The sequence below is a fragment of the Phocoena sinus genome, chromosome 4, assembly GCF_008692025.1.
Source record: "Phocoena sinus isolate mPhoSin1 chromosome 4, mPhoSin1.pri, whole genome shotgun sequence".
Lineage (NCBI taxonomy): Eukaryota > Metazoa > Chordata > Mammalia > Artiodactyla > Phocoenidae > Phocoena > Phocoena sinus.
In genome coordinates this window covers 84711884-84733992 of record NC_045766.1, presented here as the reverse complement: position 1 = coordinate 84733992, position 22109 = coordinate 84711884, and the positions used below count along the sequence as shown (strand labels likewise).

Here is a 22109-nt window from a genome sequence, read left to right as displayed (position 1 = left end):
GGAGCAACCAAATAAATAAATAAATAAATTTTAAAAAACAGAGAAAACAAACAAACAGAACCCAAAAACAACAAATAAGAAGTGTTGGCGAGGATGTGAAGAAAAGGGAACCTGCATGTCCTGTTGGTGAAAATGTAAATTGGTGCAGTCACTATGGAAAACAGTATGGAAACTCCTCAAAAAATTAAACATAGAATGACCATAAAATCAAGCAATTCCACTCCTGGATATTTATCCAAAGAAAACAAAAACACTAATTCCTAAAGATATATGCATCCCTATGTTCATTGCAGCATTATTTACAATAGCCAAGATATGGAAACAACCTAAGTCCTCATCAATAGATGAATGGATAAATGAGATGTGATATGTGTGCATATATCTAAATCTACACTATACTTTCTAAAGGCTGTATTTATTTTGTTTACCAGTCTATTACTGATAAATACTTAAGCTATGAAAGAGGAATTTCGTTTTTTTTTTTATTCTTCAGCTTTTAAAAATGTTACAGTGAATGTTTAAGCTCTACCCAGTATTTATACTATTAAATATCTCCAGTACTTTATCTGATAGCTCTCTTCATGTAGGAGTTGGTGATTTAGGGCTTTGGTTCAGCAAGTTACAATTTTGGGTCCCTTAGGCTGGGTCCCATCAGAAATCCAGTATAACCCAGGAAACACCGTACTTTAGAGAAAAAAACTAAGATAGTGTCCTTTCTTAAAGCAAATGTCGAGACAAAGGCAGAACCTGATAATGCCCACCTACTGCTTCTCTACTGCAGATGGGGGTGGGGACATGCGGCAATAGTTAAGAAAATCTAAATCTATTCAGCTTCTGGAGACCAAATACTGACTTCCACTGCACATTCTAGGGCACCAAGAAAGAGAAATGATTATGGTTTACTTTCGGATAAACTTGCAGGAATGAAAGCCAAGGGGAGGAACATTTTATTGGGCAAACACCAGTGCTTAGTGAGCAGCTACTATACATTGATATGTGGAGAAAGAAAAACAATCAGAAGACATAGTACCTGCCCTTAAGTTTGCCTGTGTGTTAAGGAAACAGAAAGTACCTTTTTAAAAAGACTAAAAAGCACATTTATGCAAGACTAGGTACCATCTTGTAGGGGAGAATGAAAAGAAACTGAATTGTAAGACCTTGCTGAGGGAGACAGTGTTGTGAAGTGAACACATTGATCTGGCCCTCCCCACCAAAAGCCTGGGATGGTTTGGGACTGGGAAGCTCCAGCTACCCCAGAAGGTGGGGTGAGGCATGGGTTAAAACCGAGGGGACTGATAGAAAGATTCTTCTTTTGCAGTAATAAGAACCACACGCACTCACACACACACACACACACACACACACACACACACACACACACACACATATCCTATGCAGCTGGATGACTTCCCCTCTTCCCCAACCACAGGAGACAAGTTTATTTTCTGTGAAATTTGAACCAGAAGATTTCAGCCTCAAGGATACTTACTTGGCACAGAAGTGGACAAGATGAGGCTCCTAAATGAAAACAGGGAGGTACAGTAAAATCCTGCCTTCTAAAGCATGAGACTCTCCAGCACCCCTTCCCCATCCCAGCTCCCAGCAAAATGGCAATGAGCCTTATAGCTCTTTTCCCACCATTCCCACTCCTAGGTAGGGTGCTGAAGGATCCTTCTCCGGAAAATAAAAATTAATAGCTAACCCCAAAAGAAGAAATCTACAAATACTGATATTGTTTAGTTCAGCAACAATAACAACAACATCAGCTCACTAGCCAATCACCGGACAGTTAGGACCACCAAACCACAAGCCTGTTCAATCAGCTTTTTAATGCCTCGTTCTCAAATATGAAAAAGACAGCTAAGTATCATTGAACATTTAAGGAATGTCTCCAAAAAGAAAGACAAAACATCAAAACAGAGGAGGGGAAAAGGAAATCAGAAGAAACAAAGACAATATAGAAAATAGAAGAAACATTTAAAAAAACCAAAACCCTATATAATATTCTCAAAGCTGAGATGATATTATATCCATAAAAAAACATGTATGAAAAGGAACAAAGAGAATAAGAAAAAAAGACTTGGAAATTAAAAATATAAGAGCTGAAATTAAAAACAGAAGAGTTGAAAGAAACCAACTAATTGAGATTGAAAAGGAAGGGTAGAGGGTTCCAGAAGTAGAGGTTCAAAGGAAAAATTGGAAACATGGAAATTATGTGGCAATTTGACCATATAGAAACTGTACTAAGAGACTGTTGGAGGTGTGGAAAGAATTAAAGATAGGCAGGTATATAGAAAATTGAGCAAATGAAAAACAATGAGGCAATTATTAACTCTAAAAAACCATTAATGGCAGGGAACAAAAATAATCATTCTGAGCACAGAAACAACTTAGGGAATTATCTGATCACAAGCAATTGGTGAAAGTATGAGTGGATTTCTTACCTGTTTCAGCGCAGGGGAGCATGGGATCAGCTCTCCTATTCTGTTTATCCCAGCATTGATTTTCTTCTTTCTATGCCTCTCCACTAGATAGAGGAAAAATTCATTTATCAAACCTTACAATACTACTGCCAAAGTGTCTCATTCTCCCTGGGTAAAGAAATTTTAGGTAAAGAAATACCTAAGAAAGTCTTATCAAATAGTATCTACTGAAGACACATAACTACAATAAGATTTCTAAGAATGTCATATTCTAGGTTTAGTGTTATGGAAATCAATATAAGCCATACCATTTATTAGGATTTAAAATAATGGCATCTATAATAATTAAATTCAAATTATAAACACAATGTGCTAATACTACATTACTCTTAGGCCATTATTATATTTCAAGTAATTATTAGAGATTCTAATGATAACTAAATTACAAGAACCCACTAGCTATGTTACTAGAAAGCTGCTTCTTTATAGCAAATGGGCAAATTAGACCTTTCTAGACAGATTAAAGAACTTTAACACACCTTTTAGGCTGACTAGAAGGCATTTTTGGAATAGAAACGCTATTAGTTGTTACTTAAAATAGACAAGAAAAGGCACTGGTTTATTTTTTTCTATGGGGCCTGTGCTGTTCACTTTGGCCCATCTAAGAAGCTGAACAACTGACAACTTCTCAATTAACTGAGCAATGTTCCAGGCTTACGTGCTACAACTTTAAAAGTTGTATGAAAGGGGCAAGAAGATACAAGCGATGATCTAAATAATTTTTCTATAAGACACTGTAAATCGGAAAATCAGTCTACTTTCTGTTAGTTTTCTAAAACCTTCCTTTTTACAAAGGACTTCAGCGCTTCTAAGAGGATGATCTTTCAGATATAGCATAAGTAGGTCTTGTTTTTCAAAATATATACTTTTTGCTTCATAATCTAGCAGTAAGAACATCCTTTCAATGACATCCATTTACTCTCTCTTAATAAATTACTATCAGGACATATTTATGGTCCCATGTGACATTTGATTCTAATAAAAAGATTTAGTTCATATGGCCAAAAAAATTAGATTTATTGATGTGGCCAAAAAAAAAAACCCCACAAAGCAATAAACTATGGCTCACCTTTCTTCTGAATTCTCTAACAATAGTATTTGCTGTTATCTAAGAGCATATTTTTTAATGTGTGTAGATAAAACCATAAGAACAACAACATTAAGACCCTATCCACAATGATAAAAGGGAATTCAAAGGTAGTAAACTCCCATTCTGGGGAACAGCAATGTCCTACCAGTGTTCAACACAACTTTCCATAGATAAAGTTTTGCCCAGGGTCCTTTCTTTAGGGAAGGGAAGAGATTATTTATAGAGTAATAGAAATTGAGTCTAAAATATATATTTTTAGATCTGACTGTAGTCCCTGATGGAAAATAAAATGTTAAAAATGTACCAAATTGTCAATGTATGCACAATTACTTCTATAAATGTTTACCTGGCTGTGGCCTATAATTTTGACGTTTGAGATAAAAATCAAATATTTTTTTCTACATTTCTTCTTATAATTGAGAACTCCACAGCTTAATTTAAGACTGTTCACATTTCAAGTACCTTTAAGATTTACAGCTGCTCCCCATTTCTTCCCTACTCCTGTAGGCAGCTAGCCCACTCTAGAATTTCTGCAGAGGTACATACTCTTCACTCTTTTCAGGAGGAGTATATCTGGAATTCCTCAGTGGGTGAAATCACTTAAAACACTAGCTCCAGGGGTATATTAATCCTTAAATTATTTAATAGACTGTGAATCAGAAAATGATAAGCCATCTTCATGAGACTTAGGGAGTATTTTGTCAACTAAAAACAATATAGAACAAATTATTTTGTATTAAATAAGTAAGATACAAGGGTGTATTGTACAACACAGGGAATACAGTCAATATTTTATAATAACTATAAATGGAATATAACCTTTAAAAGTTTGAATCACTATGTCGTACACCTGTAATTTATATAACATTGCACAAGTATACTTCAATATAAAAAATGCAAAAATAAAAAATAACCCAAACAATAAAGGAACACTTTCCTAAAATGTAATGAATAATGATTCTGTGCTTATAACATAAAAACACAATCAACTGCAGTATAATTTCATTTTGAATGCAAAAAGTGCTAACAAATAAAACTTAAATTGCTGTTTCTACCTGCATTGTGTGTCTCCCGATTTTTCTTTCTGAAACAAAAAGTACAGATAAAAGGAACATGAAAATAATAAGAAAACATTTTACGTTATATTTTGAGAACCATAAAAATTAATTTTATGAATTTGTATTTGTTGTATCAATGAGAAACCATTTGAAGGAAAATTTTCTTAATAATATATTATGGTATAAAAACCTAACTGCAGATACATCAATATAAAGTTAGAATTCACAATTTTCTCAAAGTAACTACAATTCTCCATTTTTCCATACCCAGAAGTCATTGGTTTGGAAGTAAGTCAATCATTGAAAATCTTACCTATTTGAAAAATGTACTTAAGGGGCTAGTCAGCTCTCTAAGTGATGTGCCAAGTACAGCTGCTCCTTGAACAACATGGGTTTGAACTACACGGATCCACTTATACTTGTATTTTCTTCAATAGTAAATACTACAGTACCACAGGATCCACAGTTGGTTGAATCCATGGATATAGAACCATGGATGTGGAGAACTGTGAACAGGAAGTCTGGCTATACCCCTAGCTACACGCTGTTCAAGGGTCAATTGTCGGTGATTTCTTTTTTTTTATAAATTTATTTTATTTTTTTAAATTTATTTTTGTCTGCATTGGCTCTTCATTGCTGCACGCAGGCTTTTTCTAGTTGCAGTGAGCAGGGGCTACTCTGTTGCAGTGCATGGGCTTCTCATTGCAGTGGCTTCTCTTGTTGCGGAGCACAGGCTCTAGGTGCGCGGGCTTCAGTAGTTGTGGCTCATGGGCTCAGCAGTTGTGGCTCACAGGCTCTAGAGCGCAGGCTCAGTAGTTGTGGTGCACGGACTTAGTTGCTCTGGGGCATATGGGATCTTCCCAGACCAGGGCTTGAACCCATGTTCCCTGCATTGGCAGGTGGATTCTTAACAACTACACCACCAGGAAAGTCCCTGTAGGTGATTTCTGATGTTTGCTCTGGCACCTGGCCAGGGGTAGGGATGAGTATGTACAGAAAACAAGCAATGGTACAGAAGAAACTTGTAATCCCCAGGGAGGGAAGTGTGGTAGTCACTAGCACTCACGCACTAGTGACTGGCATCTGAGCCATCTTTTGCATTTATGTACCTTAGGTTATCCAAACTCTTACATTTTCTTAAAAGCTGATCTACTAAAAACACCAATTTTCCCTTTTATGTACAATTACTCAATATATAAGAATTCTCTAATAGCTATTTGGTAAGGAAAGAAAATAATGATTTCAATATTTAATAATGGAAGCATTGGCCATGCAATTCTAAGCAGAAACATTGCCCAAAGTGCTAGAAATTTTGAAGGAGGTATTATACAAAGAACCAGAACTAATACTGTACTAATGTGCATATTGGCATTAATGGTTTGTAATGTCACAAAATGTCTGTTGAAACTGACTGCAGCCTAAGTGAACTTAGTATCCACCACAAAGACTAATATTGAATGCAAGTAAAACTTTCAGGAGAAACTAAACATTTAGCATAGATTAGGTATTACACTATTTTAACTACTGATAGTCATTTTATTTCTTACACTCCTAGTAGAATTTAAAGAACAGGTAAATTTTAATTATGCACCCCTTTCAGTAAATCTATTTGTATTTATCTACACCTATTTTTGAAGAGTAATGGTTTTCTAGGCATCCAAATGAAAGTTCCCTAAAGGACTACCTATTTAGCAAAGTGGGGACTAATTCTGCCTCTTATCTGCCAAACTATATTATTTTTGGATTGTGTCTTCATACCTGTGCTGCTTTTTTGTAGGAGTCTCATTCTCTGACATTTCTGGCATGGTTACAGTGATAGGAACCTACAAGGCATGGAAAGACATGTCAGAAAGTCTAAAGGCATTCTAGTATCTTGGAGAAACTGATTAATAGCAATTTGGTTTGAATACCAAGACGCTAAGAAATAAAAGTGACATCATGAAAAAGCACTGGATTAGGTGTTGTAGATAAGTATAAGAAGATAGGACAAAAAATATTATAACCAGCAGGTGGAGAACATGGTGAATGTCAAATGTGAGGTATAGCCAGAAAGTGCTTGAGAAGATTGGAGGAGAGAAAGGTCATTATAGGTTTGGAAATCAAGAAAAGCCTAAACGGGGGTGTAGATTTGAGCAAGACCTGGAAAGACAGGTAAAACACACTTGTTGGGAGAGTATGTTCTTTGTTCATGATACTGTTTGTTCATGACACAAAATTTAAAACAATGGTCCTCCTCTCTGAATGCAGAAAAAACAAAAGTGACAAGTACACAAATAAATAATATTCCATACATGGAAGCAAGCATTCATTCATTTATTCATTCACTCATTTGCCAGGCTTCTTTCATTTCAAACTGCTAGAAGTCTTAAACATTACCACTTGAGAATCGTTAAAAATCTGAGTTTGAAAATTCTATTTATATTTAAAATACCATGATACTAAAGAATATATGTACAATATGGAAATATACACCTATGCCAAAAAAGCCTGAAAGCAAATACATTAAAATATTAATCACAGTTATATAAGGCCAGGAATATTATAGGTGACTTCTTTCTCTTTTCTGATTTTTCAGAATTTTGTAATGACAACTTTAATGCTTTTAAATCCCAGGGATTGACAACTTTTCAAAAGAGGTCTGTCAAGTTGGGATACCTATTCTGATACACTGGAGGAGGCTGCAAGAGCAGTTTCCTATTTTCTCTTTGAGAGAAAAAGAAGGCAGCAAGTAAGGAACCGAAGTCAGCGTGAGTTTAAAATCTGGTTCTGCCATTCCCTAGCTGTGAGGTCCTGGGCAAGTTATGTAACGTCTTGGAACCTCAGATGCTTCATCTCGAAAGTGGATCGTAATCACAGTATCTAGATTATTGGGCTGTTTCAAGAAAGGAATGATGAAATAATGCAGGGAGAGGACAACAGCATGGTGCCTAGCTGGAGTAAGAATTTAATCAACATTGGCCATGGATATTAATGAGGTATTTCAGGTTAAGGCTTTAGCTCTAGAAAGGAGGGGGAAGGGTCCTGGGAAAGAAGGAAGTAGATGCAGACAAGGTGCTGACAGAAAAGTACTAACTGAAGCAGCCTGAGGAGAAATGTGTGCTCTAGACCCATTTCCAGCAGCTTATTCCCACCTTCTCCCTAACATTTATGAAGGTCCAGATCAGCCTAAAAAACAAGTTCACGTTAGATAACCACAGACTGACAATGCGGGACACGTGAGTAAATAAATCAATCCCCGTCACCTTTCTCACCCAAGGGCTTGCAGAATTTCTTCACTTTTGATTCCTGGCTTCCAACGCCTCCCGTTTCTGATCCAAATCTATCATCTTCTGCCAGAAGATGGTCTATAAGTTATGTTTTCTTCTTACTACACAAGAGAAAAATCAGTGAATGTTTATAGGTTTCCATTAGCAGCATGGAAAACAAGGACTAGCAACCTAGAGCAGGCAGGCAGATTTTCTGTGGCATACAGAATGATCCTGAATTCTCCCCACCTCTCAAAAGTTAATGAACCTGGTTGCTTTCAAAAGTCACTTCCCCGTGGGTTACGAGTGCTCTACCCTGCACAAAGATGGTAGCACAGCAGCCATTGGACAGTCTCCAGGAGGTGATTCTCCCCTTTCTCATTCATGCTCAGTTTTCCTTGCCCTCTGCTGTCCTCAATTCTAAAATTATCTTTCCTTCAATCTCCTACTTCCCCATTCTCTCTTGTGTGAATGACTGAAAACTTACTCAAGAACCTACCACTAAGGCACCAGGAAGACAGCCCTCAGATCTGCGCATTGTCTACGCTCTTAAAAAATGCAAATATGGGGGGGGAAATTCCCTGGTGATCCAGTGGTTAGGACTCAGCACTTTCACTGCCAGGGCCTGGGTTCAGTCCCTGGCCGGGGAACAAAGAGCCCACAAGCCTTGCAGCATGGCAAAAAAAAAAAAAAGCAGACATATGGGGGCTTCATCCCAGACAAATGAGAAGTGCTAGGTGGGGCCCAGGAATCTGTATTTTCAACAAGGTCTCTGGGTGATTTTTTTCTTTTCTTCTTTTTTTTTTTTTTGCAGTACGCGGGCCATGCCTCACGGGCCCAGCCGCTCCGCAGCATGTGGGATCTTCCCGGACCGGGGCACGTACCCGTGTCCCCTGTATCGGCAGGCAGACTCTCAACCACTGCGCCACCAGGGAAGCCCTTCTCTTTTTTTTTTTTGGACAAACTTAGCTCCTCTTTAGGGCAATATTTCCTAAACATTCCTGATCATCTGAAGGTACTAGTTTAAAAATAGTCCATCCCAGACCCACTGAATCAATCTCTAAGGAAGGAATTCAAATCTCTGATGGAGGAATCTGAAATTTAATGAGTGCGTGCCCCCAGGTGGTTCTTATCAGGACAATTTGAAAGCACAGGCAGGTATCTTGGTGAAATTTCAGGGACCTGACCAATACTCTACTGTAGGAGAGATTGTTTGGGATGTGGTATGAGAGTTGACCAGATAATTTTACCTATAAACCAGTAAGGTCAGATTTGCCTCATACCCACATGAGTCAGCATTTGGTCATTAATATCACAGTTCCAGTTGTTCCCCTGTAGCCCTTTTGCAAGTCTGCAGATTCATGTTACAATTAAGATACATGAAATAAAAGTTTTAATTTTTTTTAACATCTAGAATCTTAAAGTAAATGACACTAGAGGCCTATCACATAAGTAAACACATTCAATAAACTTCACTGTGGTGAAAGCCAGTAGTTTACTGAAAGAGGAATATAACGGCAAATCAAAATCATCTAGTTTACCAAATGTCACTATAAATATCCATCTCAAAGCACATTTTAACCAATTCAATTAATCTAATTCAGTGCAAAATTATTTCCATGTCCATTACCTCCTGATATTAAAATTGCATTCCTGACACTGAAAAAGAACATTTACTGGAATGAAGAACTATATAATATTGTCATAAATCCTTGTCCACTTATTAATTAACCTACTAATAAGGAAATGGCACTTTTAATACAATATTTATGTAACTAAATACAAATATACCCTTTAAAATTTTAAAGTGCCATGAATTTTTGAAAATTGTCAAAATGTTATATTAGTAATCTATGGATTACTATTTTTCACGGTAAGAAAGAATTATTTCTGAAATCAGTCAAACCCAGTGGTTCTCAAAGTGTGGCCTTCAGATCACCTGCATCAAAATTACATCTTTTAAAACTTTTTTCCCCCTCAGGGTAAAGCTTACATATTAGTCAAATGCACAGATTTTAGTGTAACATTTAGAGAGTTCTGACAAATGCACACACCTGTGTAACACAACCCCTAGCAAGGTACGGATTATTATCATCAGAGAAAGTTCTCTCATGACCCTTCCTAATCAGTGCCTTCCCCCTACTCCCAGAGAGGTGACCAGCCTTCTCATTTTTTTCACCATAGAGCTTTATAATGTATTAACTGAGAATGCTACTGTTTAAAACTTTTACTCAACATGTTAAAATTCATTTGTAGTTTGTTCCTCTTTACTCCTGAGTATGAATATATAATTGTGTGTGAATTTATAACCCAATTTGTTCATTCATTTTTCTGTTCATGGCCACCTGGATTGTTTCCATGTTTTGGCTACTATGAATAAAGCTGCTACCCAAGAACACTGTTGTGTAAGTCTCTTTGTGGATATAGTCTTTCATTTCTCTTGGTAAATACCTACAAGTATAATTGTTTATCACGTCCCCTTAAGTTCCACTCCTAGGTATTTACCCAAGAGATGTCACGCTTTCTCCAGAGTGGTAGTACCATTTTGCACCGCCCACGATGTAGAAGAATTGCTCGTTGCTCCACAGCCTCGCCAGTACTGGGTTTTGTCAGCCTGTTAATTTTAGCCATGCTGGTGAGTATATAGCGGTATCCCATTATAGTTTAATTTGCACTTCGTCATGATTAATGATATTGAATGCTTTTTTTTTTTTTTTGCTGCATCACGCAGCTTGCGGCATCTTAGTTCCCCAACCAGGGATCCAGCCCATGCCTCCAGCAGTGGAAGCGTAGAGTCCGAACCACTGGACCGCCACGGAATTCCCTTGAATGCTTTTTTATGTGCCTATTAAGACCATTTGTAGATCTTCTTTTGTGTGTTCATATCTTTAACCAGTTTTTTAATTGGACGTTTATCTTTTTATTATTGATTTATAGGAAGTCTTTATATATTCTGAGTTATTAACTGATATATCTTCTGGACACCTGTCCTTTGTCTGAAATATATTTTGCAAACACTTTCTCCTATTACGTGGCTTGCCTATGCTTTTTCTTATTTTCTTTTTTTCTCTCTTCAAGTTCATTGATTCTCTGATTTGATTTGATTTGATTGATTTTTTGGCTCCACCTCAGGGCACATGGGACCTTAGTTCCCCACCCAGGGATGGAACCTGCGCCCCCTGCACAGGAAGCAAGGAGTCTTAACCACTAGACTGCCAGGGAAGTCCCTGCCTATGTATTTTCTTAAATGTGCCTTTTGGTGAGCAAAATTCTTGATGAAATATAACATCACTTTTTCTCATCTTTTTTTTTTTTTTTTTTTTTGCGGTACGCGGGCCTCTCACTGCTGTGGCCTCTCCCACTGCGGAGCACAGGCTCCGGACGCGCAGGCCCAGTGGCCATGGCTCACGGACCCAGCCACTCCACGGCATGTGGGATCTTCCCGGACCAGGGCACAAACCCGTGTCCCCTGCATTGGCAGGCGGACTCTCAACCACTGCGCCACCAGGGAAGCCCCTCAATTTTTTCTTTTATGATTATTTCTTTTTGTGTCCTGTCCAAAAAACCTTTACCCATCCCAAAGATATTCTCCTATGGTTGCTTCTAGAAAGTTTATAATTATAAATTAATTACTAATTAATTATAATATTTAGGTCAATTATCCATATTATTTATGGCATGAGGTAGGGGTCAAAGTTCTTTGTTTTTCATACGGATATTTAAGTTGTTCCAACACCATTGCTCGAAAAGATTTCCTTTCTTCAATGGCATCTTTGTTAAAAGTCAAATATCTGTAACAGTGCAGTTCTGTTTCTAGGCTCTCTATTCTGTTGCTCTATATTCTGATCTATCCTTATATTATCACCACACAGTCTTGATTAAGCTTATGTTTAAAATATAGATTCCTACACCCCACCCCAGACCTAATGTATCAGAATCAGGGGAGGGAGAGGTCCAGGAATATGCAGTTCTAACAAGCTTCCTGTTGATTCTTATACACCCCAAAGTTAGAAAGTATTACATTACTTTAACACTCCTTCCTCTAAAACTGATACAAATTGGTGAGCTTACACATTAGGGTCCACTTGGAAAGACCAGTGAACCTGGATTTAGGAAACCTGAGCTCTGTCTCAGATTTGCTACTCAATAGCTATATTCCATTTTATTTACCATAACCCAGGGCCTAAGTTTTTTCATGTGTAAAAGAGGGTAGGTCTAGACTCAACTGTTCAAGTATGGATTGAGTATGTACACTGCCTAGCAATTGCAGAAATAAAGATGAATACAGTCTAGATCAGGGCTTTCCAAAAAAGCTTTGTGCAGTGGAAAATCTACTTTCCATATGGTCACCACTAGTCACACGTGGCTATTAAGTGCTTGAAATGGGGCTAGTGAGACCATGGAATAAAATTTTTCATTTTCTATATTTTTAAGTAATTTAAATAGCTACTTGTGGCTAGTGGCTACTGTACTGGACAACACAGGGAATGTAAAAAATAAGTTAAAAGGTGAAAGATGAATTAAAAGATAGGTTAATGAATGTCAGCTTCCTGGTTTTGGTATTGTCCTACATTTATAAAAGATGTCACCTTCGGGTGAAGCTGGGTGAAGAGCACATGGACTCTTTGTACTGTGTTTGTATCTTCCTTTGAGTCTATAATTATTTTTATAATTATTTTTAAAATAAAAAGTTTTTAAAAGCGAATTTAGGGAATTCCCTGGTGGTCCAGTGGTTAGGACTCTGCACATTCACTGCCGAGGGCCAGGGGTGTGGAGGGCAGAAAGAGAACCTGGACCAGACTGTAAAGGAATTTTCTATGCCTAATAAATGTGTTCAGATTTTATCTTAAAATCAGTGGTTCTTGAATAGCAATCCAAGAAACTAGCCTAGCACCACTGGTCTGAAGTAAAATGAAGTCCCCCAGTCTACAGTAAAATAGAAAAAAGGACAATGCAGTTAGGATATTTTTTCTTTTTTATTGGTAATATAACTTACGTACAGTAAGTCACTAACTTAAGTTCACTGCTCCATGCTTTTTTGGAGGCCACAGCAGTGAAAGCCTGTGATCCTAACCACTAGGCCGCCAGGGAACTCCTCATGCATTTTTATACATGAATACAACTATGTAACCACCACTCTGATCAATATATAGAACATTATCAGCATCTCAAAAGGCTCTTTCGAGGTCACTGCCACTTAATTCCCTGAAGTTTCTTTTATAAGTATATATTCAGGGATTTCCCTGGCAGTCTGGTGGTTTAAGACTTCATCTTCCAATACAGGGGGTGCAGGCTCGATCTCTGGTCAGGGAGCTAAGATCCCACATGCCTTGTGGCCAGAAAATCAAAACATAAAACAGAAACATTACTGTAACAAATTCAATAAAGACTTTTAAAATGGTCCATATAAATAAATAAATATATATATATATATATATATATATATTCAAAGAAGAATATATATTTCCAAAGAAGACATAAAAATGACCAACAGGTATGTGAAAAGATGCTCAACATCTAATCATCAGGTAAATGCAAATCAAAACCACAAAGAGATCTCACTTCACACCTGTTAGAATGGCTATTATCAAAAAGTCGAAAGACTGTTGTTGGCGAGGGTGTGGAGAAAAGGGAACCCTCTTGCACTGTTGGTGGAAACATAAACTGGTACAGCCATTATGGAAAACAGCATGGAGGTTCCTCAAAAAATTAAAAATAGAACTACCATATGTTCCAGCATCACATATACCCAGCATTTCCTGGGTATATATCCAAAGGAAATAAATCACTATCTCAAAGAAATATCTGTACTCCATTCATTGCAGCATCATCCACAGTAGCCAAGATATGGAAACAACCTAAGTGTCCATTGACAGATGAATGGGTAAGGAAAATACTGTACTATATGAATGTATTATTTTGTATATTGTATGTGATATATATATGTGTATGTATATATCATTTGGCCTTTAAAAAAGGGAAATCCTGACACTTGTAACAACATGGATCAGCCTGAAGGACATTATGCTTAATGAAATAACCCAGACACAGACAAACAAACACTGTATGATCTCACTTATATGTGGAAACTAAAAAAGTCGAACTCATAGTAACAGAGGGTAAAATTGTTGTTACCAGGGGCCAGGGGGTGGAGAAAATGGTCAAAGTGTACAAACAATCAGTTATACACTGAGAAAGTTCTGAAGACCTAATGTACAGCACGGTGACTATAGTTAATATAAGGTATTGTATATTTGAAATTTGCTGAGAGAAAATCTTAATTGTTCTCACCACAAACGGTAGTGAGAGGTCATGTGAGGTGACAGATGTGTTAATTAGCTTGACTGTGGTAATCATTTCACAACGTACACTTATATCAAAGCATTATGTTATATACCTTAAATATATATAATTTTTATTTGTCAATCATACCTCAATAAAGCTGGAAAAAATATATGTATACATTCAGAAGTGTGCTACTACCTCATACATTGCTGGTGGGAATGTAAAATGGTGTGGTCACTTTGGAAAACAGTCTGGCAGTTCCTCAAATAGTTAAACACAGAGTTGCCATATAATCCAGCAATTCCACCTAGGTATATACCCAAGAGAATTGAAAACACATGTTCACACAAAAACTTGTACATGGATATTTGCAGCAGCAATGTTCATAATAGTTTAAGAGTTGGAATAAGCAAAATGTCCTCAAGTGACAAGTAAATAAAATGTGATATATCCACACAGTGGAATATTGTTCAGCAATAAAAAGACATAAGTACTGATACATGCTACAGCATGGGTGATCCTTTATATTATAAACATTATATTAAATGAAAGAAGTCTGACACAAAATGTCACATATTGTGACTTTTATTTATTCCATTTATAAGAAATGTCCATAACAGGTAAACCCATAGAGAAAGAAAGTAGTTGCCAGGGGTTGAGAAGGATGGGGAGTGAATGCTAATGAGGAAGGTGGGGTGGGGGGTCTTTGGGGGATAATTAAATGTTCTAAAATTAGATAATGGTGATGGTTGCACAACTCCGTAAACATACTAAAAACCATTGAATTACTCTTTAAATGGTAAACTTCATGGTATGCGAATTATGTCTCAATCAAGATCTTAAATTTAAAAAAAAACTGTTTGATAGAAGTCTCTTTGGGTAATTTGAAACTCTACCCATTCACCTTTTTCATCACTTTGTACATCTGCTTTCTTTCAGCATATAATTTCAAAATTCTACTTAGTTACCAGTCATCCCCAATTTTCCTAACACAGGGAAAATGTGAAGCCACCAAAAAGTACTGGCATTTATTTAAGAGAAGATTTAGTTTAACTTTCAGTGGCAAGTTGCATTTTCTTCCCACCAAGAAGCAAATTAGTGGTAAAGGTTAATTTTAATTGTGTCTTTAGATACTATGAAGAGAAAAACTTAATTCTTATAAAAATTTCAAGCTGGAATTAAAGTGTCTTAATTGAAAATATTTTAAGGCACATTGCTTAAACATCATTTGTCCATGGGTTGAGAAAGATCTTTTCAATCTCGGTATTTGTCTTGCTGCTGTTTAACGCATTCCTAAGCATTTTACAGTTACTTAAAATGTTTTAAGAGTGGCTACGCAGATAGGCAATTTTAAAATATGTTCCATTTCTTTATATGAGATCTATAATAAATCCCTAGTCCTCTCCAATCAAAATGATTTACACTACTGAACTAGAATATGATCCATGGAAATTACAACGCAATTAAGCATTAATTCCTGGTCTGGGTCACAGTCAATTAAAATGTTAGGCCATAGGCAATGCTATGTTCTGTTTTTTACTTAAGGTGGGCATTTCTCCATGTCATTCAAAATTGTGATTACAGCATTTATGTTTAGTATCTTGGATATACGTATGCTATCATCTTATTTAGTGCTTTGAGGCACTTTTGCTCTCTGTATTTTGCTAGATGAGCTACAATTTGCATTTATCTTCTCCAGCATTTTAGGTTAATAACCTCCTACCTGGTCTACGGGGTTCAACTCATTAAATCTTGAAATCTGGCATATATGTATTAATAGTGGGAATAGCACAGGGGTGCTTTTCACACCCAAAAGAATCCTTCTTCTATGCATGTGGTTTCAGCAGCTGCTTTCCATCTTGGTGGGAACTTGAGGAGCTGTTTATGAGTGTGCTGTGTTGTCTTCTGCTTTCTGTAACTGCTATCAGAAGTTCTAATTTTCTCTGCCGTTAAAGAAATATTACGTCCTTTAACAATGTCTATTGGCTCCCATCATCATGTTGGGTGCAATCAGTCATGGAGTTTTCATAAATGTCAACCTTGAGATGCTATGACATATATAAGAATATGAAATAATGAAGTCCTGCTTTTACTGGGCAGTTGAGTGAAACTATATTTCAAGAAAAAGAAATAAGCCAAGGGCATAGTAATTTGCTGAATGAAGTTTTAAATTTTTATTTTTAAGCTACACAAGTAAACTGTTTGTATAAAAAAATGGGTTTTTTTCGTTTTGTTTTGTTTTTTTTGCGGTACGCGGGCCTCTCACTCAACCTAATAGCTCTACCCATACAATGTAGTTATATGTACTGATAGTCAAATTTATTTATTTACCTATTTATTTGTTATGTATTGTATCTCCCCCAAATTCACATGTTGAAGTCCTACTGCCCAATACTTCAGAATGTGACTGTATTTGAAGATAGGATCTTTAAAGAGGTAATTAAGTTAAAATGGGGTCATTAGGGTAGGCCCTAATCCAAGATGACTGGTGTCCTTATAAGAAAAGGAGATTAGAATGCAGACGGCACAGACATAGGGAGGACCACGTGAGGAGAAAGCAACCATCTACAAGCCAAGGAGAGGCTTCAGAAGAAACTAAACCTGCTAACACCTTAATCTTGGATTTTAAGCCTCAAGAACTTTAAGAAAATTAATTTTTCTTGTTTAAGCCATCCAGCCTGTGTATTTTGTTATGGCAGCCCTAGAAAATAAGGAAATAAATAAATAAATAAATATTGATAAATAAATAAATGTTACAAGTAAACTTGTATATAATACCTATCCTTTGGGATGGGGAGGAGAACATACGTTAATAAATGATGCACATAATTTCTCTGGAAGGACTGCCTTTGAGGAAGGGAAATGGGGGACACAGTACACAGGAGACCTAGTGTATATCTTCAAATGCAATTTTAATTTTTGCCACATGTATGCACTATGAATTAATTTTTGTCTTTCTAATAAATGCATTTAAGGCTATAATATTTCCTCAAGGTACAACTTTGTCCACAGCCCATAAATTTTGATAGGTAATATTTTCAAGTTATTAATTTCTAAATAGTATACAGGTTCACTTAAATATTAAATTATTTTTTAAATGCTATACGGAAAAACAAAAAAAAAAAAACATTACCCCTAACCACATCCCTTTTTTCAAGGAGGAAAATCAAAGTCCCCATTTCCACCTATTCGTTCTACCCTCTCCCAGTTGGTAATCAATTTGAGATCAATTTTCTTGATCTTTCTACAGTTATTTACATGTATGTATTATCACATGCACAACTTTTTTTTATAAAAATTAAATCATGCTCTATGTCACTCTGAAATCTGCTTTATTTTTACTTAGAAATACATTATGGACATCTTTCCAGTAAGTACATATCAATTTAACTTACTCTTTTTCATACACGCATAGCACTGTGTAACATGGATGAGCCATCATTTATTTAGCTGTTACCCATTGATAAATACTCTTTATCTCTCTTTCTTTTTTATTTATTTTATTTTTAAAATTTTTATTGGGGTATAGTTGATTTACAATGTTGTTATCCCTCTTCCTTTTTTACTTCCGGGTTTTGTTTTGTTTTGTTTGCTATTAAAAACAATGCTGGGCTTCCCTGGTGGCGCAGTGGTTGGGAGTCCGTCTGCCGATGCAGGGGACGCGGGTTCGTGCCCCGGTCCGGGAGGATCCCACGTGCCGCGGAGCGGCTGGGCCCGTGGGCCATGGCCGCTGATCCTGCACATCCAGAGCCTGTGCTCCGCAATGGGAGAGGCCACAACTGAGAGGCCCGCGTAATGCAAAAAAAAAAACAAAACAAAACAAAACAAAAAAAAAACAATGCTGACAAAAAAAGGGTATAATCAACATCTTTTAAATTTTTCAGTCCAAAGCAACACAAAATATCTTATTATTGCTTAGCTTGCATCTCCTTGAGGACTAATGAGGCTGAATACCCTTTCACATGTTATAAATCATTTCTATTTCTTTTTTCCATGATTTGCTTGTTTTTATTACCTTGACTTTTTCTTCCTTGTAATTTCAACTTTTATATCCTCTTCAAACTTAGGTAAAGTAAAAAGCTTTCCAAGAAGTTATATTTCTTCTTTTTTGGTTCCACTTTTGTTAAGAGTGTGTGTGTGTGAGTGAGAGTGAGAGAGGGAGAGAGAGAGAGAGAGTGAGTGAGAGAGAGAGAGAGAGAGAGAGAGGGAGGGAGGGAGGGAGGGAGGGAGGAAGGGAGGGAGGGAACTATTTCCTTGCATTACAACTGGCAATAAAAAATTTTCAATTTGAGATTTTCTGTGTAGCCCTGTTACATGATATATTTTTGTTAAGTGTTATATGAGTATTTGAGAAGAGTGTGTATTTTTAGCTCCTTAGGTATAAAGTTTTATCGACTATTTTAAATTAAATGTTTGTTGTCTGGAATTAAATTTTGATAACAAATTACTATGCATTTTCTTCCATTCAACATTTGCCTGGAGTATGTATGTGTGTATTTTATTTTTAACCTTTCTGCATTATTTTGTTTATATTTGTCTAAAATAACACAAATCTGGAGATTTGTTTCTACATAATTTAAGAGCTTTTTTAAAAAAAATGAGAATGTATTACAGTCACATTTATTGTAACTATTGCTACATTTGGTCATATTTCGCTTTTTTTCTCTTCCCTCCTCCACTAAGTTTTTACTTTTCCTTGGCTGGCTTTTTGTTTATTTTCCTCAATATCTTCTTTCCTTCTATATCTATTCTATTCATAAATATCCTTAACAATTTTAAGAAACATACTGTAGTGGACATTTGTTAGACATTTTCTCCTCTCCACTCCATGAACTTCCCCAATTCTCACTTAGGTATGTACCCCTCCTCAGCACAGCCCTTGTGCTTCAGTAGTAGGCCTTGGCAGGTCTTGGCAAATGATTTTTTTTCTGACAACAGTGACTGGTCTCTGACCTATCCAATCAAAGTAAAGCTCAGGACTTTTCTTTGATGATGTGGGTAGCTGTGCCCTTTCTCTCTCCAATTTAAAGAGAAAGCAGGTAATTCCAAATACTGAACTTGCAGACATCTTGCAAAAGAGGGAAGCCAGTCTGAGGATGAAACTGACACACAAAGAAAAGCAAAGCTGAGAGGATAAAGCTGACAGAAAAGGAATCACATATCAATAACTTAAGATATACTAATATTAAATTTAAACAAATTTTCTTCCTATTAAAAACAGTATCTATGGTCTCCTCTTCTACCACTACAGAAGTTTTAACACACTCTAATTCTTACCTACCAAATGCCTACCATCTCCCCTCTGCCAAAGACTTACTGAAATGGTGCAGAATTTTAGTTCTAGAGTATTAGTTCTCCTCCTAGATATATATTTCATGTCCAACAGCTCATAGTTTTCTTCTTTGTTCTTTTGTACCACATTTTGGAAGAACTCCTTGGTCTGATCTTCTAGTTCGTTAATTCAGTCATCTATTACAACCATGCTGCTATTCAGCCTGCTATTAAAGTTTTTATTTCAGAAAACATGTTTTCAATTTCCAAAAACTGTCTTGTTCTTGTTTCTTTTTCATAGCACCCCATTGTTATTTTATGGAAATTATATTCCCTAAAATCTTTCAGGATTATTTTTGAATAACAAATATTATCTTTTATCTATTATATTCAATTTGTTTTCTCAAAAATCAATTCCTCTGTTTGTTCAGCTTGGTGTCCCTCTTTCACCCTCTTGATTTTCCTTAAATATTTAGTGAGTCTTGGTTAATCGAACTGATAGCTAAAGTTGGTTTCCCCAGCACAGTGGTTCTCAACTCTGGATGCACTGTAGAAATCATCTTTAAAAAAAGAAAAGAAAAGAAAAGAAAAGCTCCCTGGGTACTTTTTTTTTTTTTTTTAATATTTTTATTTACTTATTTATTTGGTTACACCAGGTCTTAGTGGTGGCAGGCGGGCTCCTTAGTTGTGGCACGTGAACTCTTAGTTGCGGCATGCACGTGAGATCTAGTTCCCTGATCAGAGATCGAACCTGGGCCCCCTGCGTTGGGAGCACAGAGTCTTATCCACTGCACCACCAGGGAAGTCCCTCCCTGGGTGCTTTTAATGGGCATCCACCACTAACAACCACTGCTTTAATATACGTGAATATCACTCTTCTCCCCATCATGAAAGTGTTTGCTGATTATGAGAGTGCTGGCTATCCAGAGAATCATGCAGAGATGGAGGGGAGCAGCTAGATGGGTAACTTCTGAAGGAAGGAACCCTACATTCACAGGGGCACTTAGAAGTTCTCTGAGGTATAACCCTGCTTCTCTCTCTGGCCCTCAAGCCCAAGATGGAGATACACCCAATTTATATAAATAAGTTCTAGTAGCTTAGCTCGAGAGTAAACACTGTAATTAGCTATTCTAATTAGGCCTAGTACAGTTGTTCTAAAATCCAGGAACTAATTACCTTTTGACCATCGTTACCATCTGAATATTTGCTTTCCCCACCCCACCCCCCAAATTCATATGCTGAAATCCTAATCCCTAAGGTGACAGTATTAAGAGGTGGGACCTTTAGGAGATGATTAGGTCATGAGGGATTGGTGCTCTTATAAAACAAGGCCCAGAGAAGTCGCTTGCCCCTTCCACCTTGTGAGGATGCAGCAAGAAGTAGGCGGTCTGCAACTCAGAAGAAGGCCTTCACCAGAATCCAACCATGCTGGCACCCTGATCTGGACTCCCAGCCTCCAGAACTGTGAGAAATAAATTTCAGTTGTTTATAAGCCACCCAGTCTGTGGTATTTTGTTATAACAACCAAAATGGACTAAGACAACCAACCTCAACTTTTCAAAGTCTCTGAGAATTGGGGTTTTCCACAATTGTGTTGGCAAAACTCACTTTTCTAGTGTTTCTGCTTTAAGCCTGTATCAGGTTGCAGATTTCTCAATGCTACAAGGTTTGTCACCAAGCTGCTCCTATATGCTTTTCATTTCTCCTAAAGTCCTCAATGTTTTTCGTCTTTAAATGACACCTTTCCCAGCTTCTCAACACTAATAAGGATGTGTCCTTATTCTCCCATTTTCTTATTCTTGTTATTTAACTGGATTTTTTCATTATACAAATAAAACACCCTTATATTAAACTACTCCGATCATTCTGAAGGATTTAAGTTGTGAAAGTAGTAGTCTTCTCCACCAACTGTCCTCCTCAAATTTCCTATTAACACTCTTTAGTACTTTCTTACTTTTTGGCACTGTAAGATGCTCCAGACTCATCTTGTGACATATATCCTACTGTTTCTCTGGAGAAGCCTGACTAATACAGTGGGTAATCAGTAAGGTGCAGGCAGGAGCTTTTTAAAGCTCCTCAAGTGATTGTGAGGCACGGCCACTGTAATCAGTAATACAGATTCTCTCAAGTTCCCCATATTCTTCACCTGACATTAATGAATGAATGGTAGAGTGGAATGAGACTAGCCTTTGATATCAGACTGAGGATCAAATCTCAAAGTTGACATTTACTAGCTATTTGCTTTTAAAAATAAGTATTCCTTGAAGTCTTAGTATCCTCACATTTAAAATTGGGAGATTATCACCAACCCCTCAAAGAACTCTTAGGAGTTTACATGATAATATGTTTAATGGATCAAGCAAAGTGCCTGGTATGTAGCAAGAGCTAGACACTTTACTTGCCTTTCTTCCATTTCCCCCCTAATTCACTGGGAAGATGAAGGTCATCTGGTTCACGTTCCTTAACTGGATCCTACATTTATCATAACAGACCTCTGTCTACACATCTGTCCTTTCAGGCTACCAGAACATCCTAAAGCTAATTCCACCACCTGTGGAGAGAGATTCTATACTTGATTCTTTCCTCTTTAGTACTATATTCCCTCCTTAACCATTTCTCTCTTGTTTCCAAAATACAAAGAGTTTCCTCATATTAAACTGGAATTTACTGCCTTTTC

The 22109-nt window shown here is 36.8% G+C and overlaps 1 protein-coding gene across 2 annotated transcripts in view; it reads right to left on the bottom strand.

Annotated features, from left to right (window-relative positions):
* USF3 (upstream transcription factor family member 3) overlaps positions 1 to 22109 on the bottom strand; it is a 44436-nt gene that overhangs the window by 16080 nt on the left and 6247 nt on the right. Inside the window, exons 2-5 of one of the 2 annotated variants that reach the window (XM_032631247.1) lie at positions 7874 to 7998; positions 6390 to 6454; positions 4629 to 4657; positions 2445 to 2527 (exon numbers count right to left, since the gene is read on the bottom strand). In XM_032631247.1, the coding sequence (XP_032487138.1) occupies positions 2445 to 2527; positions 4629 to 4657; positions 6390 to 6436 (159 nt within the window). In that variant the 5' untranslated portion in view covers positions 6437 to 6454; positions 7874 to 7998. The remainder of the gene's footprint in view (positions 1 to 2444; positions 2528 to 4628; positions 4658 to 6389; positions 6455 to 7873; positions 7999 to 22109) is intronic. The other variant, XM_032631245.1, reaches the window with a different exon arrangement.